The sequence below is a fragment of the Eleutherodactylus coqui genome, chromosome 12 (genome assembly GCF_035609145.1).
Source record: "Eleutherodactylus coqui strain aEleCoq1 chromosome 12, aEleCoq1.hap1, whole genome shotgun sequence".
NCBI classification, from domain to species: domain Eukaryota; kingdom Metazoa; phylum Chordata; class Amphibia; order Anura; family Eleutherodactylidae; genus Eleutherodactylus; species Eleutherodactylus coqui.
In genome coordinates, this window is record NC_089848.1 from 122,561,834 (window position 1) to 122,585,688 (window position 23,855).

At 46.5% G+C, this 23,855-nt stretch overlaps 1 protein-coding gene across 1 annotated transcript in view; it reads left to right on the top strand.

Moving 5' to 3' along the window:
- Positions 1–23,855, top strand: part of LOC136586789 (macrophage mannose receptor 1-like) — a 298,478-nt gene that overhangs the window by 142,026 nt on the left and 132,597 nt on the right. The window contains exons 18-21 of the mRNA XM_066585016.1: positions 12,764–12,828; positions 13,021–13,121; positions 15,833–15,975; positions 20,337–20,451. Of these exons, the coding sequence (XP_066441113.1) occupies positions 12,764–12,828; positions 13,021–13,121; positions 15,833–15,975; positions 20,337–20,451 (424 nt within the window). The remainder of the gene's footprint in view (positions 1–12,763; positions 12,829–13,020; positions 13,122–15,832; positions 15,976–20,336; positions 20,452–23,855) is intronic.

Sequence of the window (23,855 nt, forward strand, 5' to 3'; positions counted from 1 at the left end):
TGGGACAGCACATCGGGAAAAATAGTGGCGACTGGGAACTGGCCGCCGCCGCCATCGTACTTTTGAAGGACTCCGTTTCCACAACCCTATACGGCAGCATCTCCAGGCTGATAAATTTGGCTACGTGCACGTTTAACGCTTGAGCGTGCGGGTGCGTGGCGGTGTACTTGCGCTTGCGCTCAAACACTTGCGCTAGCGACGGCTGGACGGTGCGCTGACAGACATTGGTGGATGGGGCCGAGGACAGCGGAGGTGAGGGTGTGGGTGCAGGCCAGGAGACGGTAGTGCCTGTGTCCTCAGAGCGGGGTTGGATCTCAGTGGCAGGTTGGGGCACAGGGGGAGAGGCAGCGGTGCAAACCGGAGGCGGTGAACGGCCTTCGTCCCACCTTGTGGGGTGCTTGGCCATCATATGTCTGCGCATGCTGGTGGTGGTGAGGCTGGTGGTGGTGGCTTCCCGGCTGATCTTGGCGCGACAAAGGTTGCACACCACTGTTTGTCGGTCGTCTGCACTCTCAGTGAAAAACTGCCAGACCTTTGAGCACCTCGGCCTCTGCAGGGTGGCATGGCGCGAGGGGGCGCTTTGGGAAACAGTTGGTGGATTATTTGGTCTGGCCCTGCCTCTACCCCTGGCCACCGCACTGCCTCTTGCAACCTGCCCTGTTGCTGCCCTTGCCTCCCCCTCTGAAGACCTGTCCTCGGTAGGCTTAGCAAACCATGTGGCGTCAGTCACCTCATTGTCCTGCTGCTCTTCCTCCGAATCCTCTGTGCGCTCCTCCCTTGGACTTACTGCTCTTACTACTACCTCACTGATAGACAACTGTGTCTCATCGTCATCGGCCTTCTCACCCACTGAAAGATCTTGAGACAGTTGCCGGAAGCCCCCAGCCTCATTCCCCGGACCCCGGGAACTTTCCAATGGTTGGGCCTCAGTCACCATAAACTCCTCTGGTGGGAGAGGAACCACTGCTGCCCAATCTGAGCAGGGGCCCGAGAACAGTTCCTGGGAGTCTGCCCGCTCCTCAGAATGTCTCATTTTCATGGAGTGAGGAGGCTGGGAGGAAGGAGGAGCAGCAGCCAGAGGATTCAGAGTTGCAGCAGTGGACGGTGCAGAACTGTGGGTGGACGATAGATTGCTGGAAGTACTTTCTGCCATCCACGACAGGACCTGCTCACACTGCTCATTTTCTAATAAAGGTCTACCGCGTGGACCCATTAAATGTGCGATGAATGTGGGGACGCCAGAAACGTGCCTCTCTCCTAATCCCGCAGCAGTCGGCTGCGATACACCTGGATCAGGAGCTCGGCCTGTGCCCACACCCGCACTAGGGCCTCCGCGTCCTCGGCCGCGCCCATGTCCTCTAGGCCTACCCCTACCCCTCAGCATGCTGTATTACCAGTAATGCAGAAACAGAACGCTGTAATTAAATGCGCCGCTTATTGGCCTGTGGTTGGAGGCTGACTTCGCTTACGGAACGCCAGGAAATAATTTGGCGCAAGCCTGCTGTAACACTTAGCTGGCTGCGTATGATTTTGTAGAACTACTACACCCAGCACACACAGACCCAGAACACTGAGCACAGTGACAGGCAGGCCAAATAGATTTTTTGCCCAATATTTTTTTAGAAAAGGCCCACTGCCTATATTCAATCAATAATATGTCTTCTGTCCCTGGCTCCACACTTCTGTCCCTGGAGTATTACTGCAGGGCGCAATGCTCTGCATGGCCGATATACCAAAAAAAAAAAAAATGCAACACTGCAAAAAGCAGCCTCCACAGTACTGCACACGGTTAGATGTGGCCCTAAGAAGGACTGTTGGGGTTCTTGAAGCCTACAATAACACCTAACACTCTCCCTATAGCAGCTCCAACACGATACCACTTTCCCTCAGCTATGTCAGAACGCATCTGTGGCGAGCCGTGGGAGGGGCCGATTTTTATACTCGGGTATCACCTGATCTCGCCAGCCACTCACTGCAGGGGGGTGGTATAGGGCTTGAACGTCACAGGGGGAAGTTGTAATGCCTTCCCTGTCTTTCAATTGTCCAGAAAAGCGCGCTAACGTCTCAGAGATGAAAGTGAAAGTAACCCGAACATCGCGTGGTACTCGTCACGAGTAACGAGCATCTCAAACACGCTAATACTCGAACGAGTATCAAGCTCGGACGAGTACGTTCGCTCATCTCTATTAATTACCTATCCCAGTGATTGTAACTGGCAGCAGTCGAGGATGTAGAAAGATACAAAAAATAAGATACACTGCGCATGCGCAGTGAAGAAGATGGCACTGCGAGACCCACATGACCGTGTCTGCATTAATCGAGTCGATTAGGATATGATGTCATCTACCATGCGCCAGACAACAGCCAGGACGTGGAGGACTGGGCAATCAGCGATGGATGAGGTACACCTGTGTATATTATGGTTTCATTGGTTTGTTCACTTCACATTGCCTATATATAGTGTGCACTTCAATGATTATGTACTAGCTTGAGGAAGGTCTATTTGACCGAAACGTCGCTATTATTCTATGTAATGGGGTAAATAAATATTTTTTGTATCTTTCTACATCCTCGACTGCTGCCAGTTACTATTATCTTTATCTGTATTTGTGGAGCTCGCCTGGTTTGGGCTCCTTGACTGGCGTTTGCACTTTCATTGCCTGACTCTATTAGAGGACTATTGCAGTGCTGCTGGGAATCTATCTCTGCTTTTGCTATCCCAGTGATAGGTCATCAATAGTATTTGTGCCTGGAAAATCCTTTTAAATATTGCTAAAATACTTTGTCATCCATATCAACTGAGTCTGCCATCTTGGATTTCACCAGTTGAACATTGATCAATGAGTTTCATCCACCAAAAACAGGGGATCACATTGATCTGAGATTTGAACCCTGATCATAGGCTAAACAGTGTTGGTGCAAGGTTTTACTACTTGTTTAACGATCACCTCTTGTTGATCACTGATCAAACCATTGGTGCAACTGGTCCTGAATGCATTAAATAGATGGTGTAGTGAGCATAGATTCCTACATGCCACATGGCTCTCAGAGCAACACGTTAAAGAGGTTGTCTCAGAGTTTAAAAATTAAATTCCTGCACTGAATCTTCTAAAAAAAACAACTAATGTTGCTCACCTGTTTAAGCGGTTGCATCAAACATAAACTGCCACCTATCCACATGATAGGTGAGAAGTCTGATTGGTAGAGGTCTTACCACTGAGACCACCTCTTATCCCGAGCATGGGATCCCGTGTCCCTCCTTTGTCATCACTGTCTCCTTCTCACTGTAGGGAGGTGCAGAGAACCCATATTAAGGGGAACAGGAGGACACTGGACTTGCATTCTCAGGATCATTGGGGGTCTCAGCGTCCTCCTATGGTTAGGTAATACAAGTTCAATTTGGTACAACCCTTTTAAATTTCCTTCTACCCCAGTGCCATTGCTCCAGTAGTCACCACCGATCTTTGTTTAGTCTTCCTGCAGTGATGACATTTTATACGCAATCACTATCCTCATACCGGCATCAAAGTTGAAGCCAGTCACATGGATGTCTGCCACATCATCACTGCAGGAAACATAACCAAAGAACAGCAGGGATGACCGAACCTTTGGTGCTAGAGCGGTGTGGAATATAACTGGTGAGCAATCTTTGTTTTAATGCACAGTATTTTATAACATTTACTGCAGTTTAATTTTTAAAACTCGGTCAACCCATTTAAAGTTTTAGTATCAAAATGACACATTCTTTCTATTGGGTTTATATCATAGGTTTCTTATGTGACTATTCAAATATTAAAATAAATTCTGAAATATTTCAGTTTTCACACTGCCCAGTGAAGCAAACACAATAAGCTGACATTTCCTGTTTCCTGACACTTACTTTTGACCTTTGCTGTGTAGACTGGAAAAGGGTCTGCAGAGCCATTATTATAAGAGAGCTATTATTAGTTTAATGAAAACAAAGGTTTGGTACGGTGTTAGCCAGTAGAGCAAAATGTGATTGTTCCCAGCAAGAGAAACCACGTGATCATGTAGATATGATACCTTTTAATGGCCAACAAAAATACATGATGTAATAGCGAGCTTGCAAACCTCTTGGGATCTTCGTCAGGCTAAAAAATGGAATAGATCTGAAGAGGCATGAATAGTTATACACACTTATAACATACATACTTATGACAAGGCACAGCTATGGATGGGATCTGTTTGCACTTATCAGGAATTCTGCAATGGAAAACAAACATTTTTTGTCTAGGCATTGATAACAGAGTGAAAGAGTTATAGTCCCTAAATTACTGTTGGGGAAGGGGGATCATCAGGCTAGGAATGCTGCAAGAGGTACACGGACATTTTTAACTAGACACTGATTAGGGATTATAAATTTATGGTCCCTGAATTACTGTTGATGGGGGTTTTCACCAGGCCAGCAGTCTTATCTGTGCTATAGATGTCTCACACCTCCCATTCACGCATAAATCCTGTGAAATATATATATATTTTTTTATAAATCAATATTTATTGGTTTTAGAATAAACACAGATATACATAACAATCATATATCAAAGAAGGGGTACAAATATAAACCCTAAAGGCACAGGTGCGCCTCCCCCGTGAGTTCTGGAGCAAGATATAACGTAACTCTCAAAACATCTACAGGCTGGGGGGGGGGGGCACTTAAGCGAGAAGAGAGGGGTATGTGGACCCCTTCTTGAGTGTGAGGCTGTAACTAAGGTGAGATAGCTATAGGTTGCGCTCAGCCGCCTCTTAGATACAGACAGTACAAGACAAACAGTCGGGGGAGTAAATTACAGAGTAGTGGGGAAGGGAACAGAGGGGAGGGGTGGGGAGAGATGTGGTAGGAAAGGGGAGGGGGGGGGGTACTGCACTTCCAGAGTAGATCCGTGTCTCGTTGTGCCATTTGATCGTATGCGCGATCAAAAGGTCGCCCGATATCTTCCCTCTTTAGAGCTAAGGGGAGCAAACGGCGTTTCGGGGATCAACCGCCACACAGGGGAACCAGGAGGAGGGTTCAACCGCAGAGGACTAGAGTGCCTGGGTCACGAGTCCGCTTTCCTAATTCCCTGCCAGGGTTCCCAGATCTTCAAGAATCTATCATGTGTTCCGTTTGACCAGCTTGAGAGCTCCTCTAAATTCGCTAACCTATCAACTTTGGACCTCCATAGGGCCATCGTCGGAGGGTCCCTCTGCTTCCACAAAAGTGGAATAAGAGATTTGGCAGAGTCGATCAGCAGGGCGACAAGCTTGTGCTTGTACGGGTGGAAGGCAGGGGTAGGTCTCCACAGGAGGACCACATCTGGGGAGAGCACTAAGTTTGGTAGGAGTTTTTTTAACACGATTGCCAAATCCTTCCAGAAAGGAATGATATTTGGGCAATCCCACCAAATATGAAGGTAGGAGCCTGTGGAACTCCCACATCTCCAGCACATGTCCTCCGCCACCAAATTATGGTCATGCAGCCACTGCGGGGTCCTGTACCACCGCGCCAGGAGCTTGTAATGTGACTCCTGGGCGGTGACGCAGGGGGAGAGCCCGAAAGCTGTCTTCAAAATCGCTTTGGTCTCGCTTTCTGAGAGGGAAATGTGTAGCTCCTTCTCCCAGGAGAAAAGGAAGGCAGGTTTCCCAGACGAGGGGCGGGAAACGAACTTTTTGCGGATGAGAGAAATTTTCCTCAAAGAGGGGTTAGGGAAGATGCCAATTGCGGTTTCAAAAGGGGTAAGTGGTCTAGAGGGACCGCGGGTTTTCCGAAATTCGCTCAGGACCTTCCTCACATGGGCCGACACCAAGAAGGGGAGGGGGCGATTTGGTAGGAGATCGTCCGTAAGAGTGACGATCGTCCGTAAGATCGTCCGTTGAGGCCCCCTGCTCAAGGGTAGGTACATCGTGGAAGTGTTTGCAAGAGAGCATCCTCCACGCCCGTGTCGAGCAAGAGTCTAGGGAAAGATTCATAAATTTATATAAGGCAGACAGGGGCGTGCGAGGGGAAGGGGGGGGGGCAAGGTCCTCCCCAAGACAGCCCAGGATTCCATTGCTCCCTCCAGTAGAGGATTTTTCTTCCGATCTCTTCTGCTCGTCCCCTCAGGGAACCAGAGATCCTCTATAAGAGTAGGGCCGTAGGATCCTTTTGCCAGGCGTTGTAACAGCGGATCTCTACTAGGGTGTGTAAGCTCTATCCAGTGGTTCAAGAGAGTAGCAAGATAGAACTCCCGTGGACAGGGGAGGTCCACTCCTCCTTCCGTGCGCCTTTTAATCATCAGGCCATAAGCCAGTCTAGGCCTCCTTCCCATCCAGAGATATCTGGAAAAGATTGTGCGAAGTGCTTTGAAGAAGCTGGCTGGGAGGGAAATGGGGAGGAGCCTCATTTTATAAAGGATTATTGGGATAACATAGGATTTTAGGATGTTCTTACGACCTAGCCATGAGATAAAAGGGAGATCATATGATCTAAGCAGTTTTTTAACTTTGGCCAGGACGGGGAGGAAATTTGTCGCGAATAGGTCTTCCGCTTTCTTGGGTATCTTTATGCCTAGGAAATCGATTGTCGTGTCGGACCACGCAAATGGGGATACTTTTTTAACAGCATTAATTTGGTTGGCGGGAATGGAAACATTTAGAGCAATTGACTTGGTGAAATTAATTTTAAAATTAGAGAGGTCACCAAAATTTTCTAGCATAGAAACCAGGCGAGGGAGCCCCTCCTCCGGGTTAGTAATAAGGAAAATAATATCGTCGGCGTAAGCCGCCGTCGAGAGAGTGTCGTTCCCAATTTTGAGACCTTTTATGGAAGGGTCCGATCTCACTTTTTGGAGAAGAGGCTCCAAGGCCAGGACAAAGAGCGTAGGGGAGAGGGGACACCCCTGTCTAGTTCCATTTCCTATTTCAAAGGAAGGGGAGAGAGAACCGTTAATCTTGAGTCTCGCATGGGGCATTGCGTAGAGAGAGAAGATCGCTGAGACGAATTGGGGTGGGAGATTAAAGTGTAGCAAGACTTGCTCCATATATGTCCAATTCACGCGATCAAACGCCTTTTCGGCATCAGTACCTACTAAAGCGAGTGATATGTTTCATTTTTGGGCAAATCTAGCAGCATGTAGGAGTCTGAGACAACTGTCTCTCCCCTCTCTTCCCCGCACAAAGCCCGCCTGTTCAGGGTTGATCAAGAAGGTAGTATGTTTTTCTAGGCGTTTTGTTAGGATTTTGGCCCACAATTTCATGTCGAAATTAATCAGGGAGATGGGGCGGTAGCTCCCGCAAGACTCAGGGTCTTTGTTCTCTTTGTGCACAAGAGTAATATGCGCTTCTTGCGCTTGTCTAGGCAGGGGGGTCCCGCTCAGGAGAGCATTGTACAAGTCTACTAATCTAGGAATGGGCGAAGTACTCAGGGCCTTATAGTATATAAGGGGGAGGCCGTCTGGGCCTGGGCTTTTACCCGGGGGAGATGAGTTTATAAGGTCTTGTATCTCTTGCGGGGTGATTGGGGACAGGAGGGATGTGGTCTCGTCATCTGGAATTTTGGGGAGGTTTAGGTCTTTGAGGAAGTGGTCGATTTGTTTTTTCAAGACAGCTCTTTCTTCAGGAGTGGGAGGATCTTTAAGGTTGTATAGACGGGAATAAAACGATTGGAATTCTTTGGCAATATCAGGGGTAGATGTGACGCGATGGCCCGTGGGGGATTTAATGGCCTTAATAAGGTTCCTTGCTTGGGCTTTTTTGATAAGGGACGACGTGAATTTGCTACCCTTGTTACCTTGGGCGTAAGAGATATGTCTGAGGTATAGATGCTTTTTGTTAAACCTAGCTTCCAAAAGGAGTTTAAGTTCAGTTCGGAGGGAGGTAAGTTTCTCCATGGCCGCTACACTTTGTGAGAGCTTAGTCACACGCTCTAATTTGGCAATTCGACCAAGTTTCTCGTCAACGTCTTTCTGTTGTTTCTTCTTTGCTCTGGATCCAGCAGAGATCAGAAGGCCTCTCACATAGGCCTTATGAGCCTCCCATACCACCGGAACTGACATATCCTCAGTGGTGTTGAGTTGGAAATATTCTTCCAACGCTTTGTTGAGCTGGGCTCTATCCTCAGCCGAATCCAGGAGAGAGGGGTTGAGTCTCCATCTCCACTCGCGGGGAGTGGAGCCTGGAAGGTAGATAGACAAGTGGACTGGGGCGTGGTCCGACAAGGCAATGGAGTCTATCTCAGCTTTTTTCGTGTATTGTAGGAAGGAGGAGGAAATAAAAACATAGTCTAACCGCTGGAAGGAGGAGTGGACCTGCGAGAAGAAGGTATAATCCCTGGAGGATGGGTTAGAGTACCTCCAGGCGTCCACGATATGGAGTTGCGTGAGGGATCTGCTGAGTTTACTTAATTTCCTCTGTGAAATCTGGGATTTTGCAGTCGATGAGTCTATGGAGGGGGAGATGGTGAGATTAAAATCTCCACCCAGGATGACCTGCCCAGTGGCGAAGATCCTGAGCGCTTCTAATTGTTTTGTGAGCCATTCTACTTGGTCCTTATTAGGGGCGTAGAGGTTGGCAAGGGTAATTTTAGTTTCGTTTAGGTAGCCCCTCAGGAACAGAACTCTGCCCTCCTCATCTGCGAAGCGAGCCTCGCAACTAAACTTAAGGGACTTGTGTATTAGTGTGGACACACCCTTGGAGGCGGAGGAGGGGTGGGAGCTGTGGAAAGCTAGCGGGAACTGCCCCCCAGGAAGGGATAGGCATCTGTCCCCTTTAAAATGAGTCTCCTGCAGAAACACTACCCCAGAGCCATACCTTTTCAGAAGAAGGGCCACGTGGTGTCTTTTGCTAGGAGAGTTCAGTCCATTCACATTGAAGGTAGTAAATAGTAGAGGTTTTGCCATCACAGACACGCAGGAGTGGCCGGAAGTACCCTAGCAAGGGGGTAGAGAGAGGAAGCAAGATTATGTAAGTGAGCGCTTAGTGACTTAGAACTAATTCCTTGTCACTCGGTCGGACACGGAGGGAAGAGGAGATGGAGGGGAAGTGCAGAGAGTGAGAGGGGAAAACACTGGGTAGACACAAAAGGGAGAACAAGTGCTGAAAAAAAACAAAAATGTGTCGCAAACTACGACACTAAAAACGTAACTTTAGGTCAGCAGGTCAGCAAACTTGAGCAGACCCTGCTGGGGGATGAGGGCGAGTTGTGTGTGCCTTACCGGGAAGGCCCACCAACTGCGTCAATAGTAGCCTGAACAGGTAGGCGCCCCCAGGAGCCTAGAGCTGAGGGGCAAATGCCTTAGGTAGTTGATCGCTATAAGGGAGAAGAAAAGGAACATTAATGCATTAACTTGTTTAACGCGGTAAATAACAAAGTCATCATATACGAACACGTTGCCGAGATTTTACGAAAACAATAAAAAGGTCGCCAGATCAGGAAGCAGCGGAACAACAGGTACATCCAAAGGATGGTGATAGGAAAAAAAGAAAACCTGAGAGTCTCCTCATCTTCACCCGTCAGGGCCAGCAGGAGGGTCCTTCGTTTTCTTTTTTTTTACCTCTGGGCGATTTGAGGCTACCCGCTGGCTGCCAGACCTCCGGGGGGGGGGTCAGCTTAGGGAGCCTGGGGAACTCCGGGAGAGGCAGCCAGTTCGGCAGCTCAATCGGGTCCATTTCAAGGTGTTCCCATGCATCGTTGAGGTCTTCTGGAGTACGGATGAGAAGTCTGCGTCCCTTGTATGTGATGCTGATGCCAAAGGGAAAGAGCCATGCGTAACGAATGTCTCGTGCTCTTAGGGCCTCCAACAGAGGACGCATGATTCGTCTCTTTAATAGGGTGGCAGGGGAAAGATCCTGGAAGATCTGGACCGTGGAGTCCCCATATTTTAAGTCCTTGTGTTGTCTGGCAGCTTTAAGGACGGCAGACGTGTCCTGAAAGGTGAGGAGCCTGCAGATAACATCTCTGGGGGGCTCTGTAGGAGGAGGGGGGGTCTCAGAGCGCGGTGGATACGCTCCACAGAAATTGTCGCTGCTCTGTCTTACCCAAGTAACTGACCAAATATTTCTGAGGCGACTTTAGGCAAGGCTTCCGTCGCCCAGGATTCAGGTAAGCCTTTAAGGCGGACATTACATCTCCGATTTCTGTTCTCCAGATCTTCTTGGAGAATGAGAGCTTTATTTAAATTAGCGTGCTGCTCCTTTAAGACTGCAGCCATAGTTAGAGCATGTGTTGTGACTGATGCAGAGGCAGATTCAAGCTCCTCCACTCTGCAGCCCATCTGCCTTATATCACCTTTTATCTCTGTCAGCTCACTGATAAGAGGGCGCAGAGCGTTGGTCAGCAGCTCTTTCATAAACCCCCGGTAAACAGTTCCTGAGTCCTCTTCATCTGAGGATGTATCACCCTCCCCCTCCTTACTGTATGCAGAAGCAGCCTCCGAGGCCGGCGCCATCTTGCTGGACGGATGGGTAGAGCGGGAGCCCCGTTCCTTTAGAAATCGCTGCATCCCCGTCTGGCTCTTAGATGTCTTCGGTGTGCTGGTATGTTCTCCTTCTTTTTCCTTTGCTTGTTTGGGCATTTTGCCGCTATTATCGCTGCTGGGAGCTCTCTGAGGGCGCCGTTCTGTGGGAGCTCCGGTCCTAAGCGGCCATCACGCTCCACAGTCAGGCTCTGCCCCCCCGTGAAATATAATTTAACCCAGTATTTAGCATGTCAAAGGTTGTTATCAATTTATATTCCCAAAACCACAGAAGAAACCAATCCCATCCATATCTGTGCCTTGTCATAAGTATGTATGTTATAAGTGTGTATAAATATTCATGCCTCTAAAGATCTATTCCATTTTTATTATTCACAGAGGCAGAGAAATCCCAAAATATCTTTGCTATAGAAATGCCCTTCACAGTTAGGATTAAAACATGTAAACTTTATTAACGTGTTAAAATAAGAGACACTAGTGGGCGACAAACATAAATAAATTTCCAAAAATCCCTTGGGATAGGAATTGATGCAAAGAGTGTAATGACACAAAACCCCGTTTTGCTATTGAAGCTAAGGTTGTATGTGTGTATTTTCACTCAATGATAGTTCTAAAAACTGTTTCTGAACAAAGAGGCAGTCCATCAAGGCCGGAGGCACTGCTCCTTTTATACTAGGTTTCTTGTGCTCATACATTAAGCTGCAAAACAACCCTTATGGATCATTTATCTCTATGTCCTGGGTCAATACAAAAGCTAAATTGAGCACATTTAAGTCTGGTTCGTCTGGTGTGCTCCCAGTAGTTTGTCAGTGTTCATTGAAGATCCTTTAACATCTACCTTGAGCTGTGAGCACTGCTCTCCCACCTGTGGAGCACAGTGTTGAAAAGCCCTAGCCATTTGGAATGCTTTTTGTCAGCAATCCATGTTCATCGCATTGGCTTCTCGGGCTTTAACTTTCCTTCTGGCTCATACATTTTACTCACCTTGAGGCTTGATTGGCTACATACTAATCTTAAGACTCTAACCGAAATACGGGCTCTGTCTAAATATCTCATAGACAAAGTCTACTTTAGAGGCTTTTCTCCTCATTTCACTTTTGTGATCATACCTAGTAGCAAATACGTGATCAAGTACTCAAAGAATTTGAATCTGGTCCGGGCTAATGCATGTTGGCTACCTATTTCAAAGCTGACATACTCTAGCCCTAGGACACATATACTGACATAGGATATATATTTTTTAGAACAGACCGGTCTCTGTATATATCCCACTTACAATTGGTTGAGCTCAGTTTTTCAACGAACCACTTCAGCACATACGTTATACTCTTAATGAACTAACGAACCAGTTCATCACAAACTCAATACTCCTGATGAACCGCTATCATCTTGTGGAGAAACGCGTCGAGTCACAATAGTTATATATAAAACACCTCCATATCAAGCACACAGGAGTGCGCTATAATTGAGTATAATCTCCATAAGAGTTTTCACCCTATTGAGGAAACTTCTTTACTTACCTTACGGATTGTTGTAGTCCATCTGAATGGAGCCCCTGCACCCTACATCAAGTAGTTACTGTATTTCTCTTTAGAATTACTACACTAATAAATTGGGGCCACATCGCATCCAATACAATTGATTGTGTAATAGTTCACATCAGCGGAGTTAATACTATCTTCTGGTCCATGTACCATTAGATCGCTCTCCAGAACGTATATAAGTAACTACTTTTATACTGAACTTTAAGAACGACAGAGTTCTATTGGCTAATATTCAAGTGATGGACGGCCTCTTTGTTCAGAAACATAGTTTTTAGAACTATCATTGAGTGAAAATACACACATACAACCTTAGCTTCAATAGCAAAACGGGGTTTTGTGTCATTACACTCTTTGCATCAATTCCTATCCCGAGGGATTTTTGGAAATTTATTTATGTTTGTCGCCCACTAGTGTCTCTTATTTTAACACGTTAATAAAGTTTACATGTTTTAATCCTAACTGTGAAGGGCATTTCTATTCCATTTTTAGCCTGACAAAGAACCCGAGAGGCTCACAAGTTCGCTGAAACATTGTGTATTCTTGTAGCCAATAAAAGGTCTCATATCTACAAGATCACATGGTTTCTCTTGCTGGGAACAGTCACATTATTAGTTTATGGACACATTTCTGTCTAAGCCAGATTCAGTGCAGCTCCCATAAAGCACACACCGTCATCCAGGGAATTTAAAGAACAAATACCAAATTAGAGCAGCCGTGACGCTGGTGCGAACAGAGCCTTACTCACTTTGATCTTCTCATTTTCATTTCTAGATTTTAACAAAAACAGAAAAACCGTATTACATTGGCCTGCGTTTAGGACTGGATAAAGAATTTAAGTAGGTGCTTAACAGATAAAGCCGCCAATATTTATATTTTTGGTTAATAAATGTTTTATCGGCGATCTACAGTACATAGCTGTTGTATACATGCTTGATGCAGATCGGGAACTGCAAAGGCTTTGTGATCTTTCCCCTATAAGCATGTGTGTTCTGCTCTAATGTTATGTTAACAGCGTTATTTGTCATTAGGTGGATGGACGGTTCTCCAGTTGAATTTGTTGCCTGGGCGTTACGTCAGCCTGACTTTGCCAATAATGATGAGTTTTGCACGCAGATGCATACAGAGCGGGGTAAATCTATAATGATATTTCTAATTGAAACATTGTGAGAATTTGCAGCTTTAGGCCTTAGTCACACGGGCGTTTTTCACGCGATTTGTGCATCGCATGACGGATGCGCATGCGCAAATCGCGTGACCGGCGCCGAAAAATCGGCCCAAAAATCGCCCGAAAATCTGCTCCTAGCCGCGTTTCATTAGAAACGGGCCGGAGCTGTCCAGCGCATTGCATTCAATGGAGCCGGCAATACAGCGGCTCCATTGAATGCAAGCGCTGCGGGCGAGTGTGGGATGAATTGTCGGGGAGGGGTTAAATATATAACCCCTTTCCTGCAATGCATCCTTAAATGTGAAAAAATAAAAAAATAAAGGATGTACTCACCAGCTCCAGGCAGCTGGAGATCCCGGCGGCCGGCCTGCAGTGGGTGTGAAGGAGGTGTGACTCAGACTTGCCCCTGATTGGCTCAGCGCTGAGCCAATCAGAAGCAAGTCTCAGTCACACCCATTCATGAATTCATGAATGGGTGTGACTGAGATCAGCCTCTGATTGGCTCAGGCTGAGCCAATCAGGAGCCAGTCTGAGTCACACCCCTTCACACCCACTGCAGGCCGGCCGCCGGGATCTCCAGCTGTCGGGAGCTGGTGAGTACATCCTTTTTTTTTATTTTTTCACATTTAAGGATGCATTGCAGGGAAGGGGTTATATATTTAACCCCTCCCCGACAATTCATCCCGCGCACGCCGGCAGCCCATTGCTTTCAATGGAGTCGGCTGTATTGCCGGCTCCATTGAATTCAATGGGCAAACATCGTTCTTCTCTGCCACAGCTGTTACAGCTGTGGCAGAGAAGAATGATTTGTCTTCTGTATGTTCTCAATGGGGTCGGCGCTGCTGCCGCCGGCCCCATTGAGCGCATATAGAGAAGAGAACAGGAATCGCAGATCGCAGATAGGTGCGATCTGCGATTTCTGTTCTCTAATTTATCGGACGAGCGCATAAAAAGCGCTCATGTGTCCGATACCATTGCAAAGCAATGGTTTTAAAAAATCGCCGGACGCATGCGCATGCGCAAATCGCGGCAATAAACGCCCGTGTGACTAAGCCCTTACCGAGTACAGATTCTGCATATTACAGTATGGGAGAAAGGAGAGTTTACTTATACTTCATGTTTTGCAAATCGTATGTCTGAATTAATTGGCGCATCCCAATAAGACGGCAAGTAGTACAATATAGGGCGTGCAAATCCGTAGAAAGTAAAACCAATGAAAGCAAATAGAGGCACATACCGATCAAATACAGATGATGATACTGATTACCTATGATTGCTATTACAGACATCCATACTAATATTATAAATGCAAAAGTAACTTTATCCGGCTGTTTGTTACCTTTTCACGGCTAAACTGCTGAAGCGATTGTGATTAAATTTGGAAGGGAGGAAGGCATTAAGCTACATTTTATCCCCAAAGCGTATAGAGTCCTCTAGGGAGTGCGACAAGACAGATTTATCTGGTGATGCGCAGGCGCATGAGTCCCTTGTGGTGCAGAGTGCTAAGGCAGCAGAAATGCAGTCCTAAGCTCTTACTCACAACCTGAAGGTTGTGACTTCCATCCCTGCATGGTTCAGGTAGCCGGCCCAAGGTTGACTCAGCCTTCCATCCTTCCAAAATCGGTAAAATGAATACCCTTGATGATGGTGGGAGGCTAATAAATTACCTGAAAACACTACTAATAAAAAAAAAAATACATGGCGCTGCGCCATACAGATGTGAATCTCGCTTATGATAAAATTGTTGCTGAGAGTAGCTACAGTCCATGGGTGTCAGGAAGGAGCAGTAACAGTAGGCTACCAGCTTGTCCGTGCAACTGGCTGCAAGGAAGATCCTGCTCTAGAAATCAATGTTAACCATCTCATGGTAGAGGGTAAAGTGGGTGCACAAATGGGCAGACACGTGAGGGCAGATGTCAGTGAGGCACATATGTGATTATTAAGCTATCAGGGATACCCAGCCCTGTCTGGTGGGCTTCGGCCACAGACACTTTAACATGGATTGAGATTTTAAGGAAAATCTGTGTTGCCCATAGCAACCAATCACAGTGCAGCTTTAAAAATGCAAATTCCATGTGAACGAAGTCGCGGGTAACAAGCTACTGTTACAATATCTTCTTGTAAAACTTGCCATGGCTGGACTCACACCAGTTCCATCACGAGAGCAAGAAAACAGAATGCTGCATCCATTGTATGAAAGAAAGAAATGGCGCCGGATAGACTATATTGAGGTCCGTCTCACTTCTGTTCTGCCCACGGCATTGTTACAAACAAAGAAGCGCCGCATGCTGGGCTATCCTATTCTCTATGTTGTGCGGGATCTGCGGCAGAGGCTCTGAATAGAGCTCAGATGCAGATGTGAACATGGACTATGATAGAATTGTGCTGAGAGCAGCTACAGTCCATGGGTGTCAGGAAGGAGCAGTAACAGTAGGCTACCAGCTTGTCCATGCAACTGGCTGTAAGGAAGATCCTGCTCTAGAAATCAAGGTAAAGCAGCTCACGGCTGAGCCTGCACCCGCTGCTCCCTCCTACCCTCCGCACCCTGAAGCTGCGACCCAGGCAGAATAGTAAGCTAGAATATATTAGAGTATGAGCACTTTGTAACTGCACTGCATATTTGTACAGAACTCCTTTAACAAATGCGTCAATACTTTCTATATAATTTTTCATAGGACTTTGGAGTGACGTACATTGTGGTCTTTCTAGTGCATTTATCTGTGAAAGAACAAATAGTTCCATTAATGCTCCATTAGCCCCCACTGTTCCTGCACCGGACGGTGGATGTCCACCAGATTGGCTTCCATTTGGACAAAAGGTAATTTTGACAACACAAGTACAATATTATTATTAGCGGGTAATATTGTAGGATATAGAATGTAGAGCACACGGCAATAGGAACTTGTGTATGCAGCCCCACATGTAGGCGATGGTGGGATGCGTTGGGGGATACTGTATTATTCTAGAATTTAAGCAGGGGTATAGTCTAAAGAAAAATTGCCATTATGCTAGGGTCTGAGGAACAGTATAGGTGGTGCCAGCAGCTGCGGTGGGCTGAAAAGCTAAGCCTCGGTTAACCATTTAGCATCATGTTTTGTGGTTGTGCTCATAACTTTACCGTGGCTGGGTTATGTAAATGGGGACTGTGGTAAAGTATAGCATGACATGGTGATGCAGTGACTGTATAGTAATCGATACCGTTGATGCACAGGCACTGCAGACTAAGGTAATCACAGCACAGTTACTGGATATAGCATCATATCCTACTTGACTCATTCTCTCCTTTTCTTCTCCATTTGTCTCATACCATTATGGCGACTTCTCTTGAGAACTACGTTGATTTTGCAGCCATTTCTAACTTCTACAGCAACACAAATTCAGTGTCCAAACACATACAAATAAACTGGGAATAAAGCCACCACCAAGGTCCCGACGCACCATGTTGTTGACCTAAAACAGTACTGTAATTCAGCAGAGGGTGAAAGCTGAGGCATTTATCAAATATGTCAAGCCTTTTTTAAATTAAAAGCAGAAATCTCAGGATCTAGAAGAACATGGCTGAGACTGACCTCATGTCCCTTATAGCTTGCTGCATATGACCTCATGTCCCTTATAGACTGCTGCATATGACCTCATGTCCCTTATAGCTTGCTGCATATGACCTCATGTCCCTTTTAGACTGCTGCATATGACCTCATGTCCCTTATAGACTGCTGCATATGACATCCTGTTCCTTATAGACTGCTGCATATGACATCCTGTCCCTTATAGTCTGCTGCATATGACCTCATGTCCCTAATAGACTGCTGCATATGATCTCATGTCCCTTATAGACTGCTGCATATGACATCCTGTTCCTTATAGACTGCTGCATATGACATCCTGTCCCTTATAGTCTGCTGCATATGACCTCATGTCCCTTATAGACTGCTGCATATGACATCCTGTTCCTTATAGACTGCTGCATATGACCTCATGTCCCTTATAGGCTGCTCCATATGACATCCTGTCCCTTATAGACTGCTGCATATGACATCCTGTCCCTTATAGTCTGCTGCATATGACCTCATGTCCCTTATAGACTGCTGCATATGACATCCTGTTCCTTATAGACTGCTGCATATGACCTCATGTCCCTTATAGGCTGCTCCATATGACATCCTGTCCCTTATAGTCTGCTGCATATGACATCCTGTTCCTTATAGGCTGCTCCATATGACATCCTGTCCCTTATAGTCTGCTGCATATGACCTCATGTCCCTTATAGTCTGCTGCATATGACATCCTGATCCTTATAGACTGCTGCATATGACATCCTGTCCCTTATAGACTGCTGCATATGACATCCTGTCCCTTATAGACTGCTGCATATGACATCCTGTTCCTTGTAGACTGCTGCATATGACATCATGTCCCTTATAGTCTGCTGCATATGATCTCATGTCCCTAATAGACTGCTGCATATGATCTCATGTCCCTTATAGACTGCTGCATATGACATCCTGTTCCTTATAGACTGCTGCATATGACCTCATGTCCCTAATAGACTGCTGCATATGATCTCATGTCCCTTATAGACTGCTGCATATGACATCCTGTTCCTTATAGACTGCTGCATATGACCTCATGTCCCTTATAGACTGCTGCATATGACATCCTGTTCCTTATAGACTGCTGCATATGACCTCATGTCCCTTATAGGCTGCTCCATATGACATCCTGTCCCTTATAGACTGCTGCATATGACATCCTGTTCCTTATAGTCTGCTGCATATGACCTCATGTCCCTTATAGACTGCTGCATATGACATCCTGTTCCTTATAGACTGCTGCATATGACCCCATGTCCCTTATAGGCTGCTCCATATGACATCCTGTCCCTTATAGTCTGCTGCATATGACATCCTGTTCCTTATAGACTGCTGCATATGACATCCTGTCCCTTATAGACTGCTGCATATGACATCCTGTCCCTTATAGACTGCTGCATATGACATCCTGTTCCTTATAGACTGCTGCATATGACATCATGTCCCTTATAGTCTGCTGCATATGACCTCATGTCCCTAATAGACTGCTGCATATGATCTCATGTCCCTTATAGACTGCTGCATATGACATCCTGTTCCTTATAGACTGCTGCATATGACCTCATGTCCCTTATAGACTGCTGCATATGACATCCTGTTCCTTATAGACTGCTGCATATGACCTCATGTCCCTTATAGGCTGCTCCATATGACATCCTGTCCCTTATAGACTGCTGCATATGACATCCTGTTCCTTATAGTCTGCTGCATATGACCTCATGTCCCTTATAGACTGCTGCATATGACATCCTGTTCCTTATAGACTGCTGCATATGACCCCATGTCCCTTATAGGCTGCTCCATATGACATCCTGTCCCTTATAGTCTGCTGCATATGACATCCTGTTCCTTATAGGCTGCTCCATATGACATCCTGTCCCTTATAGTCTGCTGCATATGACATCCTGTCCCTTATAGTCTGCTGCATATGACATCCTGTCCTTTACAGGCTGCTGCATATGACATCCTGTTCCTTATAGACTGCTGCATATGACATCCTGAATCTTAAAGACTGCTGCATATGACATCCTGTTCCTTATAGACTGCTGCATATGACATCCTGAATCTTAAAGACTGCTGCATATGACCTCATGTCCCTAATAGCCTGCTGCATATGACATCATGTCCCTTATAGACGGCTGCATATGACATCCTGTCCCTTATAGACTGCTGCATATGACCTCATGTCCCTTATAGACTGCTGCATATGACATCCTGTCCCTTATAGACTGCTGCATATGACCCCATGTCCCTTATAGGCTGCTCCATATGACATCCTGTCCCTTATAGTCTGCTGCATATGACATCCTGTTCCTTATAGGCTGCTCCATATGACATCCTGTTCCTTATAGACTGCTGCATATGACATCCTGAATCTTAAAGACTGCTGCATATGACATCCTGTCCCTTATAGACTACTGCATATGACATCCTGTTCCTTATAGACTGCTGCATATGACATCCTGAATCTTAAAGACTGCTGCATATGACCTCATGTCCATTATAGACTGCTGCATATGACATCCTGTTCCTTATAGACTGCTGCATATGACCTCATGTCCCTTATAGACTGCTGCATATGACATCCTGTTCCTTATAGACTGCTGCATATGACCTCATGTCCCTGATAGACTGCTGCATATGACCTCATGTCCCTTATAGACTGCTGCATATGACCTCATGTCCCTTACAGGCTGCTGCATATGACATCCTGTTCCTTAAAGACTGCTGCATATGACATCCTGTCCCTTATAGACTGCTGCATATGACCTCCTGTCCCTTATAGACTGCTGCATATGACATCCTGTCCCTTATAGGCTGCTCCATATGACACCCTGTCCCAAATAGGCTGCTTCTCATGGATGTGTCCCTTACAGACTGCTCCACATGACCCACCTTTTCATTAGAGACAGCTCATCCTGGTCCCAGTCACTTAGAGTCTCATTAGTGAATGGGTTTGAGGGAGATTACTGAGTTCATTGCTCAGCTATATCCATAGATAGCAAATGCACCCACGGTCACGCATGCGCAGCGGGAACTCATGATTGATAGGGATTAGAGATGAGCAAGCATGCTCGGTAAAGGCAGATACTCGAGCGAGCATCGCTCTTCTCGAGTATCTGCATACTCGTCCGGTCAAATGCAGGGGGGGGGGGGGGGGAGAGAGAGAGAGATCTCTCTCACTCTCACCCCTGCTCCCCTCCGCTCCCTCCCACCGCCCTTCCCCCTCATTTGCTCAGATGAGTATGCAGTTACTCGACAAGAGCGATGCTTGCTCGAGTATCTGCCTTTACCGAGCGTGCTCGCTCAACTCTAGTAGGGATCCCAGCAATCATCCATTTATCAGTTAGCTTGTGGATAGGAGATACATGGCTTTTGGTGGGACTCCCCAACATGTAGACATGTGACCTTCCCTTCAGACTCTAGTCATACAGGCCTATCCAGATAGCTCCACCTGCCGTCTTTATTATCATAGCGCTGTTAAAGTGAAAGCTAGGAATTTATGATAGTAAATGTACTGTAGATTGCCATTTATATTTAGCAATGTAATCTTATAGAACTATAATCATATCCTGTTAATGTATTTAAGTGTTATGGAATATTTGGCACCGAAGAAGATGAAGCGGTTCACTGGGATAATGCCAGACGTGACTGTCAGTCCCTAGGAGGAAATCTGGTCACCATAAGTGATGATCTGGTGCAATGTAAGTAATGCGTAGAATAAATATAGGTTCATGGGTGGATCGATCCCTGCAACCATTAGGTAAGAGTACCAGGCTTCCTTATGGATAGTCGGTCAGTCATACAACAGTTGCAATATATTGGATGGCATAAAACTTGTTTCTGGATAGCTTGTGACGTCAAGGATCTCTATTCAAGTATGCCACACCATGTGGCCGTACAGGCAGTAGGATTTTATTTAAACCAGCAAAGCAATTATTCTAGTGAGTTGAAAGAATTAATTATTCTATCGGTGGAATTTTTATTGTGTCAACACTTTTTTCATTTGACAACATGTATCTTTTACAGGTATTGGGAGCCCCGATGGGCTCTCGATTTCCACCTACGATAGCGAATCTAACCATGAGCTGGTGGGAGTCAAGATATATCTTTAATGAGAATAATCCTATGTATGGCCACATGGTGTGGTATGGACGTTCCATTGATGATAGGATCATCATATGGGAGAAACATAATGAAATGACAGATGCATTGATAATGTTAGAAGAATTCTCTGAATATATTAATGTGAACACTTTCAAACTAAAATTCACCAGTACTTATGAGAAAAATTAGACTTCATTTTTGGATTTCTGGCTGTATGGGAATTGTATAGAAAAAACACTGCAGGAAATACAACACTTCACGCTGAGAGTGCTCACCCGGGGCATGTCATTGAGGCAATACCCACAGGGGAGTTGATTAGGGCTAAACGTGCATGCACCACACCACTGGGTTATAATACAACACAGAAGGAAATCAAACAGGGATTGGGGGAGAGAGGATACAATGATTCATTATTGAAAGGACCAATTAAGGTGGATACATTGAAAAGGAAAGATCTAGTGGAATAAAAAGAGGATCCACAAAATGAGGAATGTTTAATATTCTCCACAACACCTAGTAATGATTTTAACCCTTTCCAATCCAATTTGTATCCTGGTTTTCCTAGGGCGCTTACTCTTTTTCTGCCGTTATACAATGGCACTGTATGCTGGCTAAAGCCAGTACTGCATGAGGTGACACGTTGGATAGGCTCCGACAGCAGAGAGGCTGGCAATATACAGCAAGAGATACCCAACGGATGTCTTCCAACATCGGAGATGTACAGCTTTAAATAATAAGGTCTTCAGACGTCAGACAGTGGATTGGAAAGGGTTAACATTAGAGATGAGCGAGCATACTCGTCCGAGCTTGATACTCGTTCGAGTATTAGGGTGTTCGAGATGCTCGTTACTCATGACGAGCACCACGTGATGTTCGGGTTACTTTCACTTTCTTCCCTGAGAAATTTGCGCGCTTTTCTGGCCAATAGAAAGACAGGGAAGGCATTACAACTTCCCCCTGCGACGTTCAAGCCCTATACCACCCCCCTGCAGTGAGTGGCTGGCGAGATTGGTGTCACCCGAGTATTAAAATCTGCCCGCCCGCGGCTCGCCACAGATGCATTCTGACATAGTTCAGGGAAAGTGTTGTTGATGCCGGAGCTGCTATAGGGAGAGCGTTAGGACTGATTTTAGGCTTCAAGAACCCCAACGGTCCTTCTTAAAGGGGTTGTCCCGCGCCGAAACGGGTTTTTTTTTTTTTCAACCCCCCCCCCCGTTCGGCGCGAGACAACCCCGATGCAGGGACCTAAAGGAAGCTTACCGGAGCGCTTACCTTAATCCCCGCGCTCCGGTGACTTCAATACTTACCGGTGAAGATGGCCGCCGGAATCCTCTTGCTCCGTGGACCGCAGCTCTTCTGTGCGGTCCATTGCCGATTCCAGCCTCCTGATTGGCTGGAATCGGCACGTGACGGGGCGGAGCTACACTGAGCTACACGGAGCCCCATAGAAGACTGCAGAAGACCCGGACTGCGCAAGCGCGGCTAATTTGGCCATCGGAGGGCGAAAATTAGTCGGCTCCATGGAAACGAGGACGCTAACAACGGAGCAGGTAAGTAAAAAACTTTTTATAACTTCTGTATGGCTCATAATTAATGCACAATGTATATTACAAAGTGCATTATTATGGCCATACAGAAGTCTATAGACCCACTTGCTGCCGCGGGACAACCCCTTTAAGGCCATAGAAATCGCAGATCGCACCTATGTGCGATCTGCGATTTCTGTTCTCTTCTCTATATGCGCTCAATGGGGCCGGCGGCAGCAGCGCCGACCCCATTGAGAACATATAGAAGACAAATCATTCTTCTCTGCCACAGCTGTAACAGCTGTGGCAGAGAAGAACGATGTTAGCCCATTGAATTCAATGGAGCCAGCAATACAGCCGCCTCCATTGAAAGCAATGGGCTGCCGACGATCACGGGATGAATTGTCGGGAAGGGCTTAAATATATAAGCCCTTCCCTGCAATTCATCCAGAAATGTGTTACAATAAAAATATATACCGGCGTATAAGGCGACGGGGCGTATAAGACGACCCCCCAACTGTCACCTTATACGCCGGGAATACAGTGGAGCAAAGAATAAAAATCATTACTCACTTCTTCTGGCGTTCTGCGGTGCTGCTGCAGGCTGTCGCTCCCTCCTGGTCCACGGCAGAGCATTGCTTTCTTTACGAAGGGCTTTAAATCCCCGCCTCCAGAAACACACGTGCCTTCAGCCAATCACAGCCAATGACAATGATGTCATTGAATGGCTGTGATTGGCTGAAGGCACGTGTGTTTCTGGAGGCGGGGATTTCAAGCCCTGCGTCCAGAAAGCAATGCTCTGCCGTGGACCAGGAGGGAGCGACAGCCTACAGCAGCACCGCAGAACGTCAGAAGAAGTGAGTAATGATTTTTATTCTTTGCTCCGCTATATTACTGGCGTATAAGGTGACAGTTGGGGGGTCGTCTTATACGCCCCGTCGCCTTATACGCCGGTATATATTTTTATTGTAACACATTTCTGGATGAATTGCAGGGAAGGGCTTATATATTTAAGCCCTTCCCAACAATTCATCCTGTGATCGCCGGCAGCCCATTGCTTTCAGTGGAACCTGCTGTATTGCTGGCTCCATTGAATTCAATGGGCTAACATCGTTCTTCTCTGCCACAGCTGTTACAGCTATGGCAGAGGAGAACGATCTTTACGCTAACAGTGCGGGGGGGGGGGGCACTCTTGCCGCTATTGTGGCTTAATAGTGGGACCTGGGAACTTGAGATGCAGCCCAACATGTAGCCCCTCGCCTGCCCTATCCGTTACTGTGTCGTTCCCATCACTTTCTTGAATTGCCCAGATTTTCACACATGAAAACCTTAGCGAGCATCGGCGATATACAAAAATGCTCGGGTCGCCCATTGACTTCAATGGGGTTCGTTACTCGAAACGAACCCTCGAGCATCGCGATAATTTCGTCCCGAGTAACGAGCACCTGAGCATTTTGGTGCTCGCTCATCTCAGT